The sequence below is a fragment of the Capricornis sumatraensis genome, chromosome 8 (genome assembly GCF_032405125.1).
Source record: "Capricornis sumatraensis isolate serow.1 chromosome 8, serow.2, whole genome shotgun sequence".
NCBI classification, from domain to species: domain Eukaryota; kingdom Metazoa; phylum Chordata; class Mammalia; order Artiodactyla; family Bovidae; genus Capricornis; species Capricornis sumatraensis.
The window spans coordinates 32,938,865-32,960,946 of NC_091076.1; the positions used below are offsets into that span (position 1 = coordinate 32,938,865).

The 22,082-nt window shown below is 36.8% G+C and overlaps 1 protein-coding gene across 10 annotated transcripts in view; it reads right to left on the reverse strand.

The window, feature by feature from the left end:
• NARS2 (asparaginyl-tRNA synthetase 2, mitochondrial) overlaps positions 1-22,082 on the reverse strand; it is a 132,284-nt gene that overhangs the window by 65,543 nt on the left and 44,659 nt on the right. For 9 of the 10 annotated variants that reach the window (XM_068976903.1, XM_068976900.1, XM_068976899.1 and 6 more), the window contains one exon: positions 4,675-4,769. The exons of the other annotated variant lie outside the window; for it this stretch is intronic. In XM_068976903.1, the coding sequence (XP_068833004.1) occupies positions 4,675-4,769 (95 nt within the window). The remainder of the gene's footprint in view (positions 1-4,674; positions 4,770-22,082) is intronic. 10 annotated transcript variants of the gene reach the window in all.

Consider the following 22,082-nt stretch of genomic DNA (forward strand, 5'->3'; position numbering starts at 1 on the left):
TCAGCTTTCTTTATGGCCCAACTCTTACATCCATACATGACTACTGGAAAATCCATAGCTTTGACTAGACGGATCTTTGCTGGCAAAGTAATGTCTCTGTTTTTTAATATGCTGTCTAGGTCTGTCATAGATTTTCTTCTAAGAAGCAAGCATATTTTAATTTCACAGCTGCAGTCACCATCTGCAGTGATTCTGGAGCCCAAGAAAAGAAAGTCTGTCACAGTTTCCATTGTTTCTCCATCTATTTGCCATGACGTGATGGGACCGGATGCCATGATCTTCGTTGTTTGAATGTTGAGTTTTAAGCCAGCTTTTTCACACTCTTTCATTTTCATCAAGAGACTCTTTAGTTCCTCTTCACTTTCTGCCATAAGGGTGGTGCATCTGCATATCTGAGGTTACTGATATTTCTCCCAGCAATCTTGATTCCAGCTTGTGCTTCATCCAGCCCAGCATTTCATATGATGCACTCTGCATACAAGTTAAATAAGCAGGGTGACAATATACAGCCTTGATGTACTCCTTTCCCAATCTGGAAGCATTCCATTGTTCCATGTTGAGTTCTAACTGTTGCTTCTTGACCTGCATACAGATTTCTCAGGAGGCAGGTCAGGTGGTCTGGTATTCCCATCTCTTTACGAATTTTCCACAGTTTGTTGTGCTCCACACAGTCAAAGGCTTTGGCGTAGTCAATAAAGCAAAAGTAGATGTAAAACATCGATGTAATGAAATACTACTCAATGCTAAAAAGACATGAGCCATCAAGCCATGAAAAGATACGGAGTATTAAATATTAATACATATTACTAAATGAAGAAAATGTGAAAAGGCTACATATTGTATGACTCCAACTCTATGACTTTCTAGAAAGGGCAAAACTTTGGGGACAGTTAAAAAATCAGAGATTGCCAGGGATTAGGTGGGAGGGAGGGAAGGAAAGAGGGAGGGATGATTCGCAGGAGCATACACTTTCAGAGCAGTGAAACTACTCTGTATGACATCACTTCTCCAAACCTATAAAACATACACTACAAAGAGTGACCCCTACGTAAATGATGGACTCTGAACAGTACTGTTTCAATGTGGGTTCATCAATTACAGAACAGTAGAACAAACTAACAAAGGAAAAAATCTTGGTATCTAACAGTACCGGAGAATAAGGAGGTACTTAAAAGACAAAAGGACAGGGGCATGTGAAAGGGGTACAAGAATTAAAATACAACAATTCCCAACAACTAAAACAATCTGAGCAGTAAAGTAAACAGCAGAGCATTGAAATACAGCCTAAACCATACATCAGTCCATCCTGATAGAAGAGACGACAGAAATAAATAAATCAGAGCAAAGAGACAAAAAATCATTCAGATTAATTCTCAATACTGCCCTCACCGCAGGACATGGTGCATAATTCCATTTCCCACTTCCCAACCCCTCACTCCTACCTCCAGTAAGTGTGAGTACACTTAGTAACTCATTTTCAAAGAACAAAGCAGAGAAAAAGAAAAACAGTACATTTTCAGTGGTGAAACTTGGCAAGTAACACAAGCAATGAATGTGAACAGCATCACATTGATACCAAGTCCTCCCTGACATGATACATGACAAGAAGAGCATTTCACTTCTGTGGTATTCTTTCCACTCCCATGGCTTCCCTGAAATTTAAGAAAAACATGAGAAAAACCCAGACTGGCATACTTTCTACAAGCCATGAAAAATAAGGAAAGTCTGAGAAACCGTTATAGACAAGATGAGACCAGGGAAACCTGAAAACTAAATGTAATTCCCTGGTGGCTCAGATGGTAAACAGTCTGCCTTCAATGTGGGATAGCTGGGTTCGATCCCTGGGTTGGGACGATCCTCTGGAGAAGGGCATGGCAACCCACTAAAGTATTCTTGCCTGGAGAATTCCATGGACAGAGGAGCCTGGTGGGCTATTGTCCATGGGGTTGCAAAGAGTTGGACACGACTGAGCAGCTAAGCACGTCCTAAAGTGGATCCTGGAAAAAGGCACTGACAGAATGCCAATGAAATCTAAATAAAGTCTGGAATTTATAGTTAATAGTAGTGTATTAACGTTGGGTTCTTAAGTTTTCACAAATGTACCATGGCAACGTGTAAGATGTTAACAATAGGGGAAATCGGGTGAGAGGTATACAAGAAGTCTGAACTATCTTTGCAACTTTTCTACATTTAAAAATTATTCAGGGTTTCCCTGGTGGGTCAGTGCTAAAGAACCCGCCTGCCAACACAGGAGACACAGGTTCCATCCCTGATCCAGGAAGATGCCACATGCTGAGGAGCAACTATGCCCCTGCACCACAACTACTGAGCCTGCGCTCTAGAGCCCTGGAGCCGCAACTACTGAGCCTACGAATCACAGCTACTGAAGTCGCATGCCCGGCAGCCTGTGCTCCGCGCCCGGAGGAGCCACCATAATGAGCAGCACATGCGCTGCAGCCAGACAGTTGGGCCCGGCTCTCTGAAACTAGGGAAAGGCCCGTGCAGCAACGAAGACCCAGCACAGCCAAAGATAAACAATAAAAAAGATCATTTTTAACAATGTTTTTTTAAAAAAATTATTAAAAAATAGAAAGTTTATTTAAAACAACAACAAAATTAAACTTTAAAATAGAGCCATAAACCCACTAGAGCAACATAGATATCCTTTTAGAAAATGTTAACCTTCTAAATATAGTGACCATTTACTCCATTTTAAAAGTCTGTTAAATAAAATTTAGAAAAAAAATGCTAAGGAAAAGAAGACTAACAATTTCTTACTGGAGACTAAATCACGCATTAATCTTAAACACGATGTATTGTGTACTAATAGTACTGAAACTATATTAAGCTAGGAATATTTGACTGCCTCTGTCAGAAATAAATTCATAACATAATAAATCCCTCATATTCTGTCCATTTAATCTTCTGTCAAGTTTCACAGTACCGTGTATTCTGTGGTTCACTGTACTCTACTCGTAAAGGGGGAACATAATCCACTACTGATATTATAACAGAAAAACTTGGCAAACTTATACTTTTCCCACATTATGACACATTTGAGGGAAATAAACCTTTCCTCTAGTTTATAGATAAAAAGAAACGAATAATGAAAGGTTGTTAAGAAAAGTTATCCTAAACTTGGATAAAGCTAATAGGGAGATAGGACATCCTTCCAATATAATACAAGGCTACGGACACACTCAAAGGTTATTTAATCACCTAAGAGATGAACTTTGCTCCATTATTCTATTTACTATTGAACTAAATAGCCCAGATTAAGTAAAGTTACATGTTAACTTATAGATTCTTGTCCAGCAGATTTGCAAATCATTTCTGTTAGGTAGAAGAGAAAATTCTAAAGGTCAGAGTTAGTTGATCTGCAGGATATCAGCTACTTTGTAACTAATCTAGCAATCTTATTTTTAAATTCCTTTATTAAACCACCTATTAATTCACAGCCTCCCAAATGCTCTTTGAACTAGTCTTACTATTTTACTTATTTCCTCAGTAATTAATAACTAAATAAAATATTTGATACATATTCACTTTATATTTCTATGAATGTTTTAAAGTTTTAAAAATTATACTGACAGGCACAAGAAACTTTCCATGACATGTCTGACGTGGCCTTTCCCACAAACAATTCTGCAGTTCCTACAATCTCACAGAGCTATTATGATAATAGTTTTTCTATACCATATTCTGATAATATTTTCTATTATTTGGTCTCTGTAATTATCAAATAGTATCTTTCTTTCTCAAAGATAAATCAGAAAAGAATCTAAGTATATATTATTTTCAAGACTATCTTTATTCCACCATTGACATTCTTTATCCTGCCAGTAAAGTCCATCAAAAAAAAAAAAAACCACACAAATACTATTTCCCCTCAGTTTTTCCATCTGCACATTTAAAAAACAATGGGAAATACATAAAGATTGCCTATTTTCAATGCAGCCATTTCCTAAAAAGGTTTTTAAGTCTCAAGCTCTGTATGAGAAAACAAAGATATATTTGGGTAGAGATTCAGTACTTGTTGAGTCAGCATTAAGAAAATTACCCACAGAATCACAGAACATAAAATTTAAAGAGTAAAGATTTTCCTGTTTAATCTCTAAAAAAAAGGAAATTGCACTGAAAGGATTATAGTGACTCTCCAGAGATTTGAAGACTGGCTAAAATTAATGGGATCTGACTTCTAACACTTTTTAATTGGTTACACATCATGATGATTGTGTGAGTTAATTTCCTTTATTTAAACCATAATTTAAAAAAGTTTTTTCTTCCATCTGTTCCAAGTACCTCTCTTATAATTTTCAGGTGTGAATTATAACTGTTTCTACTTTCATAAACATGATTAATTATACTTATATTCTGATTATATGTTTGAGATGTAAGCCAAAAAGATTAGTACAAAGAAAAAATAAATCACTTCATATTTCCAAAGTTACATTCTTCACCAAAAAAGGTGGATACTACCCTGATTTTTTCAGTAAGAAATCTGGATATTGTCAAAGTGTCAATCTAAATGTACTTTTAGTGAATTGACATGGACTAACCACAAACCTTAACTTCAATTTTTAGGTTTTAGCACCGGGAAAGGAAACATTATTACACTCTCACCCAACCCATAAACAGTAGCCCATTCTAGTAAAAGAAAAGAAAACTCTGTACCCTGACATCACTTCAAGATGAAGCTGTCCTGAGACAGTTAAGAACACAGGAATATTGAAGAAATTCTCCTCAGGCACCTTTATTTTGCTTGAAGGCTGCAAAAGAAAACAGAGGCCAACAAGAAGCTATTACATGTTGTGAACTGCATTCACATTTCTGTCACAACTAAAAATCACAAAGCAATTTAAAATATATGAGGACAGCTCATTCTCATGAAAAAAAGGCAGTTTTCAGTACACACTTAAAAGAGAAAATCCCTGCTTGGTAAGTGCTAAGGTCAAGGAAGTTTGCTCCATATTTTTGAAATGCACAACAACTAAAGGGCAAAGTACTTTGGTCATAAAATATACTCTTTCCTAAAAACTGATTTTGATTGAGGGGCAAGCTGAAGCAAGAAATTATGTTTTAAATGTGAAGCATTAGACAGTCTTTCACTATTTTGACCCATGATTAAAATTTAACTTTCACAGGGGAATAGCCTCTAAAAAATATCTTGTCATATTATTAAATTGTTAATAATAATACGTTTAATACAGATTTTAATAAACACATTATAAACCACAAACATGTTCATTTCACTTAATCTTTATGACAACTAGGAGATAAAAAAAGCCAGACCTTATCTTTCAAAGATATGATGAACATTTACATTTAAAGATTTTTATGAACTTGTAATATAGAGTGATTAGTCCATTTGAAACTGGTCAGAAACAAGCCAGTCAACATTTATTGACAGTTAAGATAAAAAGTTATTTGGAGGTCATGCATAATTTAAATAGTATAATTAAGAAACCTTCTGTATCAAGTGATGGCTATTATATCCATTTGGAGTGAAGGAAGATAATTTACCTACTCTTTTATTTCAAATTGTGATCTGAAAATGTTTCAGTGTAATGGTGCACTAAAACAAATACTGTAAAAGCAACCAAGCCAATATAGAATTTTCAATACAGGAGGTAAGACTCCTTTTAAGAGGTGGAGTACCAACTACTGAATTATAGAAACAAATGAAATGAAGGTATCTTATTTAATTCCCTTGGTTGTTCTAAAAATACTGCATATTGTGTATGGGTATGTGTGTGTATGAACATGACTGTCGTTGTTCAGTTGCTAAGTTGTGTCCTACTCTTTGTGATACCGTAGACTGTAGCATGCCAGGCTTCCCTATCATCCGCTATCTCTGTGGAGTGTGCTCAAACTCATGTCCATTGATGCTATCTAACCATCTCATCCTCTGCTGCCCTCTCCTCCTTTTGCCTTCGAAAGGAGAATGAATGTGATAGCTAGTATAAAATTATCAAATGAAATTATTAATTTATTTTGTAACTGCCTATTATTTTTAAAACTTAACTTTGATCTGGTCCTAAACGCCCTATTATTGCTTTTTAAAAATTCAACTTTGAGACTCATTATCACTTAAACTATATTGTTTCCAAAGACTTAAGTACTCAGGACTAAAATATCTGACTTACATTAGGATTTCAAAATAAAAGATGCGTTCTCTGATATGTCTTCATTATTTACTAAATGATTACATTTCAAGTAAGGCCCAGTACGTTTGTATGAACATTATACTTTTTCCTTTTCTTCACCTCTTTAACTTCTTTCATCTGTAATTTGTATGGGTGTTTTATTGACTTCTCTAAAAGTGGTTTCTCTCATTTTGTGTATGTGTAAAAAAATCTAATACTTAAGAGTTGATTTTACTCTCATTTATTAGCATTTGTACAAAAGGAAATCTGAGTTTCTTACAACTCTTAAATTCAACTGTTTTAAAGTTCAAACATATCACTACTTCATTATGACTTCCAGTGTCATATGAAAACATTTACTTACTGAAATGCATACTATTTTTAATAAATTACTTCCTTTTAGTTCTCCTTTACATTACAATAAATGCACTACAGCAACCTTTAAGAGCTTCTGTATGCTTTAAGTTATGCTATCTATAAATTTTATTTCAGGATATTAAAGGGAAATTATAAAATATTTCTTTTAAAAAGTAATTGCTGAGAGATATCAGCAAAAATGGTGGGGCAGGTAGCTTCAAACTCCAACCCCTCCACAGAAAAACTGAAAATAATAAGTAAAAACTGTAAGAATCAATTATGAGAACTCTGGAAATCAGTCAAACATGGGTTTCCCTGGTGGCTCAGATGGTAAAGAATCTGCCTGCAGTGCAGGAGACCTCAGTTTGATTCTTGGGTCATTAAGAGCCCCTGGAGAAGGGAATGGCTACTCACTCCAGTATTCTTGCCTGGAGAAATCCATGTACAGAGGAGCCTGGCAGGCTCTCATCCCTGGGGTTGCAAAGAGTTGGACACAGCTGAAGAACCAAACAAATGTTGATTCAAGAAAGAGGAAATTTAAAAATGGTAGACTCCACCCAACAACAGTACGCTGTGAACTCTTCAAGTGCACATGGACATTGTTCAAGACAGACTAAATGCCAGAACACAAAACAAGTCTCAATAAATCAGATAACTTATCTTCTTTGTATATAATGGAATGAAACTATAAATGTAAACTGGTACACTTACTTGGGAAAAGAGTTTGGTGGTTTCTTAAAAAGATAAACAAGGAATACTATATATACACAATACAAATTTTACTTCTAGGTATATGTCTAAAAGAATTAGAACCAAGTATTCAAAGAACAATATATTGAAAGTATCAAACACCATCATGAAGTGAGATTGATCCCAGGGATGCAAGGATTTTACAATCTCAGAAATCAATCAATGTGATACAGCATATTAACAAACTGAAGAATAAAAATGATAAAATCACCTCAAAAGATACATAAAAAGCTTCTGATAAAATTCAACATCCATTTGTAATAAAAACTCTTCAGAAAGTGGGCATGGAGGGAACATACCTCAACATAATAAAAGCCATATATGACAAACCCATAATGTCATATTCAATGGTGAAAAACTGAAAACACTTCCTGTAAGATCAGGAACAAGACAAGGATGCCCATTCTTGCCATTCTTATTCAATGTAATTTTGGAAATCCTAGCCACAGCAATCAGAGAAGAAAAAGAAATAAAAGGAATCCAAACTGCAAAAGAAGAAGTAGAACTGTCACTGTTAACAATGACATGATGCTATACATAGAAAATTCTAAACATGCTACCAGAAAACTGCTAGAGCTCATTGATGAATTCAATAAAACTGCAGGATAGAGAATTAATACACACCAACTGTTGCATTTCATATACTAACAAAGAAAGATTAGAAAGAAAAATCGAGGAAACAATCCCATTTACCATCATATGAAAACAAACAAAATTCCTAAGAATAAACCTACTTAAGGAGGCAAAAGACCTATATTCTGAAAACTATAAGACCACCAATGAAAGAAATTGAAAATGACACAAACAAATGGAAAGATAAACCAAGTTCTTGGATTGGAAGAATCAATATTGTTAAATAGGGTTATACTTCCCAAGGCAATCTAGAGATTTAACACTAAGCACTACCAAATTATCAATGGCATCTTTTATAGAACTAGAAGAAAAATATTTTCAGTGAGTATGGAAATACAGAGAAGACCCCATGTAGCCAAAACAGTCTTGAGACAGAGCACAGCTGGAGAAATCACACTCCCTGGCTTCAGAATACAGTACAAAACAACAGTCATCAAAACAGCATGGCACTGGCACAAAAAGGACACACAGATCAATGCAGCAGGACAGAAAGCCCAGAACAAACCCATGTGCTTACAATCAATTAATCTATGACACAGGAGGCAAGGATATACAAGGGAGAAAAAACAATCTCTGCAATAAGTGGTGCAAGGAAAATATATACAAGCTAAAGAATGAAATTAGAACATCCTCTAACACCATATACAAAAATAAACTCAAAATGGACTAAAGACCTAAATGTGAGAGCAGATACTACAAAGCTCCCAGAGGAAAATATACACAGAATATTCTTTGGCATAAGTTGCTGCAATATTTTTTTTTTGATTTAATGCATAGAGCAATTGAAATAAAAGCAAACATAAATGACACCTAATCAAACTTGTAAGTTTTTATATGAAAAGACAATTTATGGAATGGGAGAAAATGTTTGCAAACAGTGTGATCAACCCGGGATTAATTTCCAAATGCACAAACAGCTCAATATTAAAAAAGAAAAAATAGAAAAAATTAAAAAATGGGCAGAAGGCTTAAATAAAGATTTCTCCAAAGAAGACATACAAATGGCCAACAGGCACATGAAAAGATGCTCAATATCACTAATTTTTAGAGAAATGCAAATCAAAACTACAATGAGGTACCACCTCACACTAGATAGAATGGCCATTATTTAACACTCTACAAACAATGAGTTCTGGAGAGGGTATGAAAAAAAGGGAACCCTTCCACACTACCAGTGGGAATGAAAATTGGTGCAGCCATAGTAAAGAACAGTCTGGAAGTTCTTTGAAAAACTAAAACTAGAGTTAATATATGATCCAGCAATTCCACTCCTGGGCATATATCTAGAGAAATAAAAAACTCTAACTTGAAAAGATACATGTACCCTAATGTTCATAGTGGCACTATTTACAACAGTCAAGACAGATGAATAGAAGATCTAGTGTGTATGCACGCACACACACACACACACACACACACACACACACACAGAGTGGAATATTCCTCAACCACACACAAAAAAGAATGAAATGCCACTGGTAGCAAAATGGAAGGATTGAGCATCTAATAGTACTTATATGTGGAATCTAAAAACATGATGTGAATAAACTCACTTACAAAACAGAAATACACTCAGAGACATAGAAAACAAATTTATGGTTACCAAAGGAGAACAGGTAGGGAGTGATAAATTAGGAGTTTGTGATCAGTGCAAAGAAATAGAGGAAAATAATAGAATGGGAAAGACCAGAGATCTCTTCAAGACAATTAGAGATACCAAGGGAAAATTTCATGCCAAGATAGGCTCAATAAAGGACAGAAATGGTATGGACCTAACAAAAGCAGAAGATATTAATAACAGGTGGCAAGAATATACAGAAGAACTGTACAAAAAAGATCTTCATGACCCAGATAATCACGATGGTGTGATCACTCACCTAGAGCCAGACATCCTGGAATGTGAAGTCAAGTGGGCCTTAGAAAGTATCACTACGAACAAAGCTAGTGGAGGTGATGGAATTCCAGTTGAGCTATTTCAAATCCAAAAAGACGATGCTGTGAAAGTGCTGCCCGCAATATGCCAGCAAATTTGGAAAACTCAGCAGTGGCCACAGGACTGGAAAAGGTCAGTTTTCATTCCAATCCCAAAGAAAGGCAATGCCAAAGAATGCTCAAACTACTGCACAATTGCACTCAACTCACACGCTAGCAAAGAAATGCTCAAAATTCTCCAAGCCAGGCTTCAGCAATATGTGAACCATGAACTTCCAGATGTTCAAGCTGGTTTTAGAAAAGGCAGAGAGGAATCAGAGATCAAACTGCTAACATCTGCTGGATCATGGAGAAAGCAAGAGAGTTCCAGAAAAACATCTATTTCCGCATTATTGACTATGCCAAAGCATTTGACTGTGTGGATCACAATAAACTGGAAAATTCTGAAAGAGATGGGAACACCAAACCACCTGACCTGCCTCTTGAGAATGCAGGCAGGTCTGTATGCAGGTCCGGAAGCAACAGTTAGAACTGGACATGGAACAACAGACTGGTTCCAAATAGGAAAAAGAGCACATCAAGACTGTATATTTTCACCCTGCTTATTTAACTTATATGCAGAGTACATCATGAGAAACGCTGGGCTGGAGGAAGCACTAGCTGGAATCAAGACTGCCAGGAGAAATATCAATAACCTCAGATATGCAGATGACACCACCTTTATGGCAGAAAGTGAAGAGGAACTAAACAGCCTCTTGATGAAAGTGAAAGAGGAGAGTGAAAAAGTTGGCTTAAAGCTCAACATTCAGAAAACAAAGATCATGGCATCCAGTCCCATCACTTCATGGCAAATAGGTGGGGAAACAGTGGAAACAGTGGCAGACTTTATTTTGGGGGGCTCTAAAATCACTGCAGATGGTGACTGCAGCCATGAAATTAAAAGATGTTTACTCCTTGCAAGGAAAGTTATGACCAACCTAGACAGCATATTAAAAAGCAAAGACATTACTTGGTCAACAAAGGTCCATCTAGTCAAGGTATGGTTTTTCCAGTGGTCATGTATGGATGTGAGAGTTGGACTGTGAAGAAAGCTGAGTGCTGAAGAATTGATGCTTTTGAACTGTGGTGTTGGAGAAGACTCTTGAGAGTCCCTTGGACAGCAAGGAGATCCAACCAGTCTATCCTAAAGAAGATCAGTCCAGGGTGTTCATTGGAAGGACTGATGCTGAAGCTGAAACTCCAATACTTTGGCCACCTGATGCGAAGAGCTGACTCATTTGAAAAGATCCTGATGCTGGGAAAGATTGAGGGCAGGACGAGAAGGGGACGACAGAGGATGAGATGGTTGGATGGCATCACCGACTCAATGGACAGGAGTTTGGGTAAACTCCGGGAGTTGGTGATGGACAGGGAGGCCTGGCATGCTGTAGTCCATGGGGCTGCAAAGAGTCAGACATTACTGAGTGACTGAACTGAAATGAGATTAACATATACACACTCCTATGTACAACATAGATAAACAACATGGACCTACTATACAGCATGGGGGACTACACTCAAGTGTCTTAATGGAAGAGAATCTGAAAAATAACAAATATAAAACTATCACTTTTTTGTACATCTGAAGCTAACAATACTGTAAATTAACTATACTTCAATTTTAAAATTGTTATAAAAAATAAAAATAAAAAACAAATATTCAAATAGATACTTGACATTAATGTTCATAACAGTACTGCTGCTGCTGCTACTAAGTCACATCAGTTGTGTCCGACTCTGTGTGACCCCATAGACGGCAGCCCACCAGGCTCCGCCATCCCTGGGACTCTCCAGGCAAGAACACTGGAGCGGGCTGCCATTTCCTTCTCCAGTGCACGACAGTGAAAAATGAAAGCAAAGTCGCTCAGTAGTGTCTGACTCTACGCGACCCCATGGACTGTAGCCTACCAGGGTCCTCCATCCATGGGATTTCCTAGGCAAGAGTACTGGAGTGGCCTCATAACAAAGGTAGAAATATTGATAAGTGGACAAACAAAATGCAATATATATAAACAGTGAAATACTATTTAGTCATAAGATGGAATGAAGTATTTATGTATGCTAAAACATGGATAAAGCTTGAACACCCTAAGCTAAGTAAAAAACATTTTTAAAAAGGCCACATATTGCATGATTTCATTTATATGCAATATCTAGACTAGGTAAATCCATACAGACTGATTGGTGAGAGCCATGGTCTGGGGAGCCATGGTCTGGTGGCTCAGACAGTAAAGAATCTGCCTGCACCGGAGACCCAGGTTCCATCCCTGGTGGGAGAAGACCCGCTGGAGAACGAAATGGCAATCCACTCCAGTACTCTTGCCTGTAGAACCCCTGGACAGAGGAGCCTGGTGGTCTGCAGCTCATAGGGTTGCAGATTTGGACACGGCTGAGAGACTAACACTTCATTTTCATGGTCTGGGGAGAAGGGGGAAATGAGAAGTGACTACTTAATGGGCATGGGGTTTTCTTTTGAGGTAATGAAAATGTTTTGCAACTTAATAGGTGTGGTAGCTGTATTAACACTGTAAATGTAGTAAATGCCACCGAAATGTACCCTTTAAATAGTGAATTTATATTGTATGAATTTCAACTTTTTAAACACATACATAAACAAGTAATTATTGAACCTGATAGGGTCAAAAACTAATATGGGATTGCAACTTTAAAATTCACAGTCTAAATACTTCCACTGTAATGAAGAAAGAATAAGTATATACGAATTAACTATCTAACTTAGTGATTTTGCCAGTGGGAAAGGACCTCTTTAACAAGATCTTCAAATTGCAACATTCAAGTTAAGGATTTTATTTAATAAAGGAAGATATAAGAAGTCAGCAGAATAACAGATTAGGGATAAAATATTTTCAACATCTAAAATTGACAAGTGATTAATGGGTAGAAAATATAAGGACCTCCTTGAAGAAAACAAGAAAGAGAAAATAAGCTGCTCACCACCTGGACAATGGGTATGAAAAGCAGATTTACAGTAAGGAAAATTCAGAAGGTTAAGATGTATGAAGCACTCAAATTCACTATGAATTAGTGAAATACAAATTAAAACAAGGCATTTTAAGATGAATTCATTACATATATCTGGCTCAAAAAGATTAGAAAGCTACATAATATCAAGTGCAGAGGTACAGTCACTATGTAACAGGCAGATTTCTATTAATAAGATGTGTTTCAAGATTCTCAGCCCTGGTTTATTCAACCACTAAGCCAAATATTGATGTGAAGAGATTTTACAAATTTAATTAAAGTTCCACATCAGAAGTCCTCAAGATTTGGAAATTTCCTGGCTAGTCCTTTAAAAATAGAAAATTTTAAGTAAAAAGTATTCTACAGCTGGCTGTAGGAAAGTCAGAAATCTGAAGCATGAGAAGGATTTGAAATACTGTTGCTCACCTGAAGATAAAGACATATGGAAAGGTGCTTAGAGCAGTTTCTAGGAGCTGAGAGGAATCTGGCTAGCAGCTAGCAACAAAATGGGAATCTCAGTCTTATATACAATCCTATAGCAAGAATGGGTTTGGAAGAGCAAGCTCCAGATGGTAGCACAGAATGCTTAAAGAGCTGATACACTGGTTTGTATATCAAACCAGTGAGACCCTGAGTTGAGAAATTGATCCCAGCCATGCGATTCTGATTACTGAGCTATAGAGCTGTGAGCTAATAAAGAGGTGGTATTTTACCGTAAGTTACAAACTGATAGAAAACTAACTCAGAGGAAAAAAGGAATGCTGAGGTAATGCCAGTATAGTATAAACTGGTACAGTTATTCTGGATAACATAGTGAAATTAATCCAAATACCCTATGACCGAGGAATTTCTGGATATACATTCTAGAGAAATTTTCATACAAGTATATTATGGAATATGTAGAAGACTATTGCAATTTTTTTTTTTTGGAGGGGGAATATAACTTATAATTGGAAACAACCTAACTGTCCATTACTAGAAATGGTAAGCAAAATGTAGAAGGCAAATATAAAGAATATTGTGTAGCAATGACAAGCAAAAAACAGATAAACCTGTAGTAACATAAATAGAATTTCAAAACAGAGCTAAATGGAAAAAAGTAGAAAACAGAATAATATAACAATAACTCTATTATCATTAATGTAAATTTAAAATATACACACAAAAAAATCACTCATATTTTATGGGGTTATATTCATAGTAAAAAGACGTATCAAAGAAATTAAGGTGAGTGCCTCCAAGAGAATATAAGGAATGGAAGTGGTGACTGGTATAAAGCAGAAAAGATAAGGCAAGAAAAAGATTATGCTGGATGGTATTTTATCAGCTTGGCATTACTGCTCCCATCTAAACTGAGGACTCTGTTTCCTAGAACCCCCAATCCTGCACGGTTCCAGGCTACAGCCTGGAATGTGCATAAGATTTGAGAGGAGAAAATGGAACTGAAGTCATTACTCTCAGAAGACTGTGGCAGTCTAACACAGTGACACACTTACCACAGTGCTTGGTGACCTCTTAACTTTCAACTTGTCCGCCTTACTACCGACCAACAATAGCTCTACGGCATCCACCAAGTGCTGGACGGCAGTTACTACAGAGTCAACTGTGTTAGGTTAATTGCATTAATGTCTCCAATTTGTCACACCTCTCTGTTTCAACCCCCTTGGCATATTACACACTACCCCTGAGCCTGGCCATGTGACTTGTTTTGGTCAATGGCGTGGTAACAAAATTAACACAAATAGTGGCCTGAAAACCTGCTTGTGTAGTTCACATTCTTTCTTGGAGCCAAGCCACCAAAGAGATTCACATCCTGATTAGCATAATAGGGAAATTTGAGAGGTAAGTGGAAAAGAGATGAGTCATCTCACACAAAATCATTCTAGATGGCCAGCTCTCAACCAACCCATCCGCTGACTAAGCCCAACCCAACCAACCACTCAAATGACCTGTAGACTCACAGAAGAGAATAAACGGTTTTGCTACACTGTGATAGGATACAAGGACCTTGCAGAGGCCAGTAACAACTGTGTGCTGTGAATGAAAATTACCTCTAACTAAACTATTTTTCTGAGGTTAAAAAAATAATCATTTAGATACAGATACTTCTACAAAAACAACCATAGCCAAGGAGTATATAAGCATCTAACAAAGAGTATCCCCATTTACAGAGAAGGAAACTGAGACACACAGGTTAAGTTCTTGTCTAACATGACAAAGAAAATGAACCAAGGTGGTCAGACTCCAGGACCTCTATCCTTAACAAAACATTCTTTCCAGGATTCATAAGAAATGCAATGGTTGTACTGAATCAATAACAATGGTGATTCTGGGGAAGGAAATTAGATTACTGGGGAACAAGGTGTGATGGAATCCTCCTGCACTTTGAAATAGATACCTTTTGAACAATAAACTATATTACCTATTCAAAAACTAAATTTAAAATAGCTTATTTCTTAAAAAGTGGAACTCTGAGGTATTATCAGCAAGTACTTAAAAAGTATACTGGTTTTATACCCTGTGTATCCTTTATCACATAAACACTAACACTTTAATCTTCTGTCAGTGGTGTGGATTACTTTGATAAGCACCAACAGGAAAATCAAAAAGCCAAGAACAAAGTATGAAACAAAGTCAAATACCAAGAATATAGGTGTTAGTAAAATCTAACACTGCACTACTTATAACGAAAATGGGCTTCCCAGGTGGAGCTAGTGGTAAAGAACCTACCTGCCAATGCAGGAGACATAAAAAGGCATGGGTTCAATCCCTGGATCAAGAAGATCTCCTGGAAGGTGGCATGATAACCCACTCCAGTATTCTTGCCTGGAGAATCCCATGCACAGAGGAGCCTGCCGGGCTACAGTCCATGGGGTTGCAAAAGTCTGACATCACTGAAGTGACTTAGCATGCACATGCACAAAGTCTAACACTGCACTATTTTTAATGAAAACAGAGTTGGTGCAGGACAAAAGATGAGAAGGTCAAAATATTGAGTTCTTTGAGTGCATACGAAGTTGCTTCAGCTGTGTCTGACCCTTTGCAATCCCACGGATGGTAGCCTGCCAGGCTCCTCTGTCCGTGGGATTTTCCAGGGAAGGAAGAATACTGGAGTAGGTTGCCATGCCCTTCAACAGGGGATCCTCCTGACCCAGGGATCAATCTCATGTCTCTATGTCTCCTGCAGTGGCAGGCAGTTGTTTACCACTACCAACACCTGGCAAGTAATTGCTCCATAAATGCTTGGCCAAAAGAGTGCTGAAAAGTGTGAGTGAGGGGATCAGCAATCAGCAGCACAATGAGCCACAAAAGCTTCTAGCCAAGTGCCATGGCATTGCTGGCCTAAAAGATAACCTTGGTGCATATTTAACTTCATGTCTGTTTTCAAACATAGGTACTGATAAGCAGAAATAAACTATTTCTTATATTAATGTATTGCTTATAAATAATTCCTAGCAGAAGTGCAAACAGATGTTTACTGTAGTTTTTCTTTAATATCACCATCATCTTAATACTGACAAGTATTTTAAAAAACACAAAAGGTGCAGAATGTATTTTCTGCAATATGTACTTGTAAGTTTAAAGTACATTAGAGGAAAAGTTTCATTTTCTTTCGAGATGTAAACTGTGTGACCACTATGAATCCATCTCCTTCCTATCTACTCCCACTCAAAAACACGTAACTTGTAGACATCCTATATAATTAAACATCAGTTTTGCCTAAATATAAAAGACATCATCTATCCTCTGCCTACCCTCCCAATACCAATTTCCTAATTCTGACATCAAACAAAGATTTGGAAAAGATGATGAGACAGTATGATCAATGTCATCTTCTGATCACCAAAAAAAAAAAAGCTCTTCATCTTTTTTCAGCTTTCTCAAGACTGTGCCTCATTTACTTCTAAAGGAGGCATCTCCCAGTATATTCTCTCATATAATCTTCCGCTCACTTCACAAATCTTCAGTGACCTCTGGGACAGCTTCATATCCCACCCAACCCCTCCACCCCCATCTCTTTTATTTGGTATAGAGACCTCAGTTCCCTGATTAGGGACTGAAATCGTGCCCCCTGAATTTTATCCACTGGACCACCAGGGAAGTTCCTCTGTCTCTCTTTATGCTTTCAAGTCGTAAAATCATCCAAACCTACATTAAGCACTGTGAGAGTCATAAGTAAAAATTAAACATAATATAAAATGCTATGCCTTATTTATTTTTAAATAAATAGAACTTATTAAGATCTGTTTTGTCCTGAAGCAAAGCACTGAGGTGGGTGGCAGTATTTGGCTGTTTACAGTATTATTCTGTTCTTTTTCATGTTTAAACTTATCCAAAAAAATTGATCAATATTTACATTTCTTAAAAATGTACAGGATATTATTGTGTGATCCCCACAGATGTCAATACTTTTCATTCTATTTCCCTCAAGCATAAAATAAATTATCTTACTTTACTCAGGTTCTCTGTTTTCTCTTTTGTCTAATTACTAGCATCCTATAAGTTTAAAGCTGTAGTATTTTATCCATATGGTGCATTGATGCATCATATGCATATGATCCAGTCTCAGGGCTGCACTGTGGATAGGATTATTATGTATTTCAGAAAGGGGAAAAAGAGTTGTAAAATTGAAAATAACTAACTTAAAAATAAACTTTCCAAATCTGTGATTATATTTCTGCCATACTTTAAAAAAAAAAAGAAAACAAAATAACTAAACTAGTCTAAATAAAAAGTAAAAAATAAAAAAAAAATTAAACTGTTTAACACCCTGTCAAAAAACCTATAATGACAAAAATCAATAAGCCTGAGGCAAGTAATGAGATGCCAAGGTACTCTGGTTGGTATAAGTTAAAAAAAATACACAATAAATGAAAGCTCTGATTCCAAAAATTTATTTCACTGAATAATAATAATAATAATAATAAAGAAACATCATCATATTCTACTGTTTTTCCCAAATAAAATACTAAAGGGTTTTACTACATACTAAAGAAATATGTTGAAGATGGCATAAGAAGGGCTAAAAAAATTACCATAACATTATTATTTTGATATTCCTTGGGAAAAAACATATATTCACATCACACTATCTGCCACAAGGTAGATAAAAATTCTTCCACTTATTTCTGATTGACACAATTACAGATGGTCCCCTGCCGTCTGAATAACAAATTTTTGACTTCATGAAGGCATGAAAGCAACACATTCAGTAGAAACCATACTTCAAAATGCAAATTTTGCTCTTTTCCCTCCTAGTATGATATTCATGACGCAGGCAGCAGCTGCAACTTTCAGTCAGCCACTCGATCATGAGGGTAAACAACGGATTCACTTACAACTATTCAGTAGCCACATAACCACTGGCTTTCCACTTTCAGCACGATATTAAATAAACTACATGAGATATTCAACACTTTATTATGAAATAGGCTTTGTGTTAGATGATTTTGCCCAACTGTAGACTGATGTAAGTGTTTTGAGCATGTTTAAGGTAGGTGAGGCTAAGCTGTAATGTTTGGTAGGTTAGTGTGTTAAATGAATTTTTTACTTAATGCTATTTTTTCAATTTACGATGAGTTTATTGGGATGTAACCCAGTTGTAAGTAGAATAAGGTCTGTATATGGTCACCAAGATGCCTAGTACCCCATACATTAGTGATGTGAGAAAGTATCTTTATATATTTTCCCATGAACGTGGGTCTATTTCTGGGCTTGAAGTTTTTTCCCACTAGTTTGTGTACTGATATCACCCTATTTTAATTTAGATGCTTTATTGTGCATTTTAATACTTGGTTACTCAAGCATTTTTGATTACTGGATTCCTTAGCATTACTACGAATGGAGACATTTCCAAGGTTTCCCCACTGATAAATAAATTTGTGTCTCATTTCAAATATGGATATTCCCATACTTCCAGGTTCTGCTTCATTTTTCAATTGAATAAACATTTACAGAGTGAACTACTATGTGCCAGGTACCAGGCTAAATGCAGGAATACAGTAATGAATAAGAGACATAAGGAATTCCAATATTTTTAGTTTTATGGATCAACACTGTGAGACAAAAGTGATTTAATAAGAAGCTTTAATCTAAGTTTTCGAAACTTGTGAATATGTCTAAAGGAGGTTACACTGACAAAGTCTTACTTTATTCATTCATTTATCAATTGGTCTGTTAATAGCCTGAAGGAACTTACAGAACTTTCCCCAAGTTTCCTAATGGCTGAATAAGGAGGTAGAAACCATGTGATCCATAGAAAATGACTCACAAGCAGTATCCTGGCCAAGTTTGCTGAAAAGCCAGTTAATACCATACACATCTAGTAGAATGGCCAAAACCCAGAAGACTGACAATACTAAATGCTAGATGTGGAGCAAAAGGAACTCTCATTCATGTCTGGTGGGAATGCGAAATGGCACAGGCACTCTGGCAATTTCTCACTAAACATACTTTTGCCATATAACCCAGCAACTGCATGCCTCGGTATTCACCCAGAGTTGAAAATATAGATCCACATAAAAACCTGCACACAGATGTTTATGGAAGTTTTATTCATAATTGCCGAAACTTGGATGCAACCAATATGACCTTCAGTAGGTGAATAAATAAACTGTGATAAATCTAGATAATGGAATATTATTTCAATGCTAAAAAGAAATGAACTATCAAGCCATGAAAAGACATGGAAGAAACAAATATATATTACTAAGTGAAAGCAGCAAATCTGAAAAGGCTACATACTATATGATTCCAACTGAACAACATTCTGGAAAGCAAAACCCTCCAAATAGTAAAAAGGTCAGTGGCTGGAAGGAGTTAGGGAGGTGAGAAGGATGAATAGGTAGAATACTGAGGTGGAGGATTTTTAGAGCAGTGAAACTACCGTGTATGGACGGTACTACAGTGGTGGATGGATCTCACTATGCATTTGTCCAAACACTCAGAATGCACAACACAAAGAGTGAGCCCTAAGGTAAACTACGGACTCTGGGTGACAATGATGTCCCACTGCACTACCATCAACTGTACCAAACGTACCATTTTTGTGGATGAGGTTGATAACAGGAGAGGCTAAGCATGGGAGGGGGCGAGGAGTACATGGGAAATATTTGCATCTTCACTCAATTTTGCTGTCAACCTAAAATTGCTCTAAAAACTAAAATCTGTTCTAGAAAGTCAGTGAACATATGGATCTCTATGATCAATATGATATATATCCTTCATCTGCCAAGAGAAATGATTTCTTCTCTATCAGTCTCAGCAAATGTAAGGAAGAGAGACATAAAGAACTCTTCAGATAGAATACCTGTAGCACCAGGAAGCTTAGGAAGTTGTTTGTATTCATACAGGGTACAACAGGATCATTACTCTGGCTTCTTTACGGCAAAGATAAAACTCAGAAAGAGGAACGTGGGTTTTTTTTGCTTTTATTTTTTCATACTTTGTAAATGGGCCCAGAGGTTTCAGAATTAAATGATAAACCCAATAAATAAATACTGAAGAACAGGGCTGACTTAATTATTGCCATGCTATTGTAGTATACTTCAAAGTTCAAAGTTTGATGTACACTACAACAGCAATAAAAATATAATCTCACTTGATAAAAACAAAAAATTAAATTTCTAAACATGTTCAGAGTCTAGAAAAAGCACTTTCTGAATGCAGGGGTAGGGAGGTTTAAGCCATTTTAAAAACTGATGATAATTTATATTTGAAACAAAATTTATTTCTACTAAAAGTAGTTTGCTGCTGCTGCTAAGTCGCTTTAGTCATGTCCGACTCTGTGCGACCCCATAGACAGCAGCCTACCAGGCTCCCCTGTCCCTGGGATTCTCTAGGCAAGAATACTGGAGTGGGTTGCCATTTCCTTCGCCAATGCATGAAAGTGAAAAGTGAAAGTCAAGTCGCTCAGTCGTGCCCGACTCTTCGCGACCCCATGGACTGCAGCCCACCCGGCTCCTCTGTCCATGGGATTTTCCAGGCAAGAGCACTGGAGTGGGTTGCCATTGAAACAGTCTATTTCTACTAAAAGTAGTTTGCTGAAATACCACTAAAAATTTGCTAATGTGATCTTTTCTTCTATAACTTTTCTGTTGTGACATACAACATGCTAACGCATAAAAGGAAAAAGTACATCTCAATGATTTATTACAAAATAAATGCTTATGCAACAACCACTCAGATCACAAGATAGTAAAGGAATAGCATCTGAAAAGATTCCAGTGTCCATTCCTCCAGCAATTCCTCCTTCCTTCCCAAATCTGACTGTTAATCTGGCCACTAAAATATTATATGATTTTTCTAAGAATAATAAAAGACTAGAGATCTCTTCAAGAAAATTAGAGATACCAAGGGAATATTTCATGCAAAGATGGGCACAATAAAGGAAAGAAATGGTATGGACCTAACAGAAGCAAAAGATATTAAGAAGAGGTGGCAAGAATACACAGAAGGACGATACAAAAAAGACGTTCATGACCCAGATAACCATGATGGTGTGATCACTCACCTACAGCCAGACATCCTGGAATGTGAAGTCAAGTGGGCCCTAGGAAGCATCACTACAAACAAAGCTAGTGGAGGTGATGGAATTTTAGGTGAGCTATTTCAAATCCTAAAAGTTGATGCTGTGAAAGTGCTGCCCTCAATATGCCAGCATATTTGGAAAACTCAGTAGTGGCCACGGGACTGGAAAAGGTCAGCTTTCACTCCAATCCCAAAGAAAGTCAATGCCAAAGAATGCTCAAACTACCGCATAACTGCACTCATTTGACATGCTAGCAAAGTAATGGTCAACGTTCTTCAACCCAGGCTTCAACAGTACGTGAACCATGAACTTCCAGATGTTCAATCTGGATCTAGAAAAGACAGAGGAACCAGAGATCAAATTGCCAACAACGGCTGGATTATACAAAAAGCCAAAGAATTCCAGAAAAACATCTACTTCTGCTTTATTGACTATGCCAAAGCCTTTAACTGTGTAGATCACAATAAACTGTGGACAATTCTGAAAGAGATGGGAATACCAGATCACTTGACCTGCCTCCTGAGAAACCTATATGTAGGTCAAGAAGCAACAGTTAGAACTGCATGGAACAACGGACTGGTTCCAAACTGGGAAAGGAGTATGCACGGCTGTATATTGTCACCCTGCTTATTTAACTTATATGCAGAGTACATCATGCAAAATGCTGAGCTGGATAAAGCACAAGCTGGAATCAAGATTTCCAGGAGAAATAT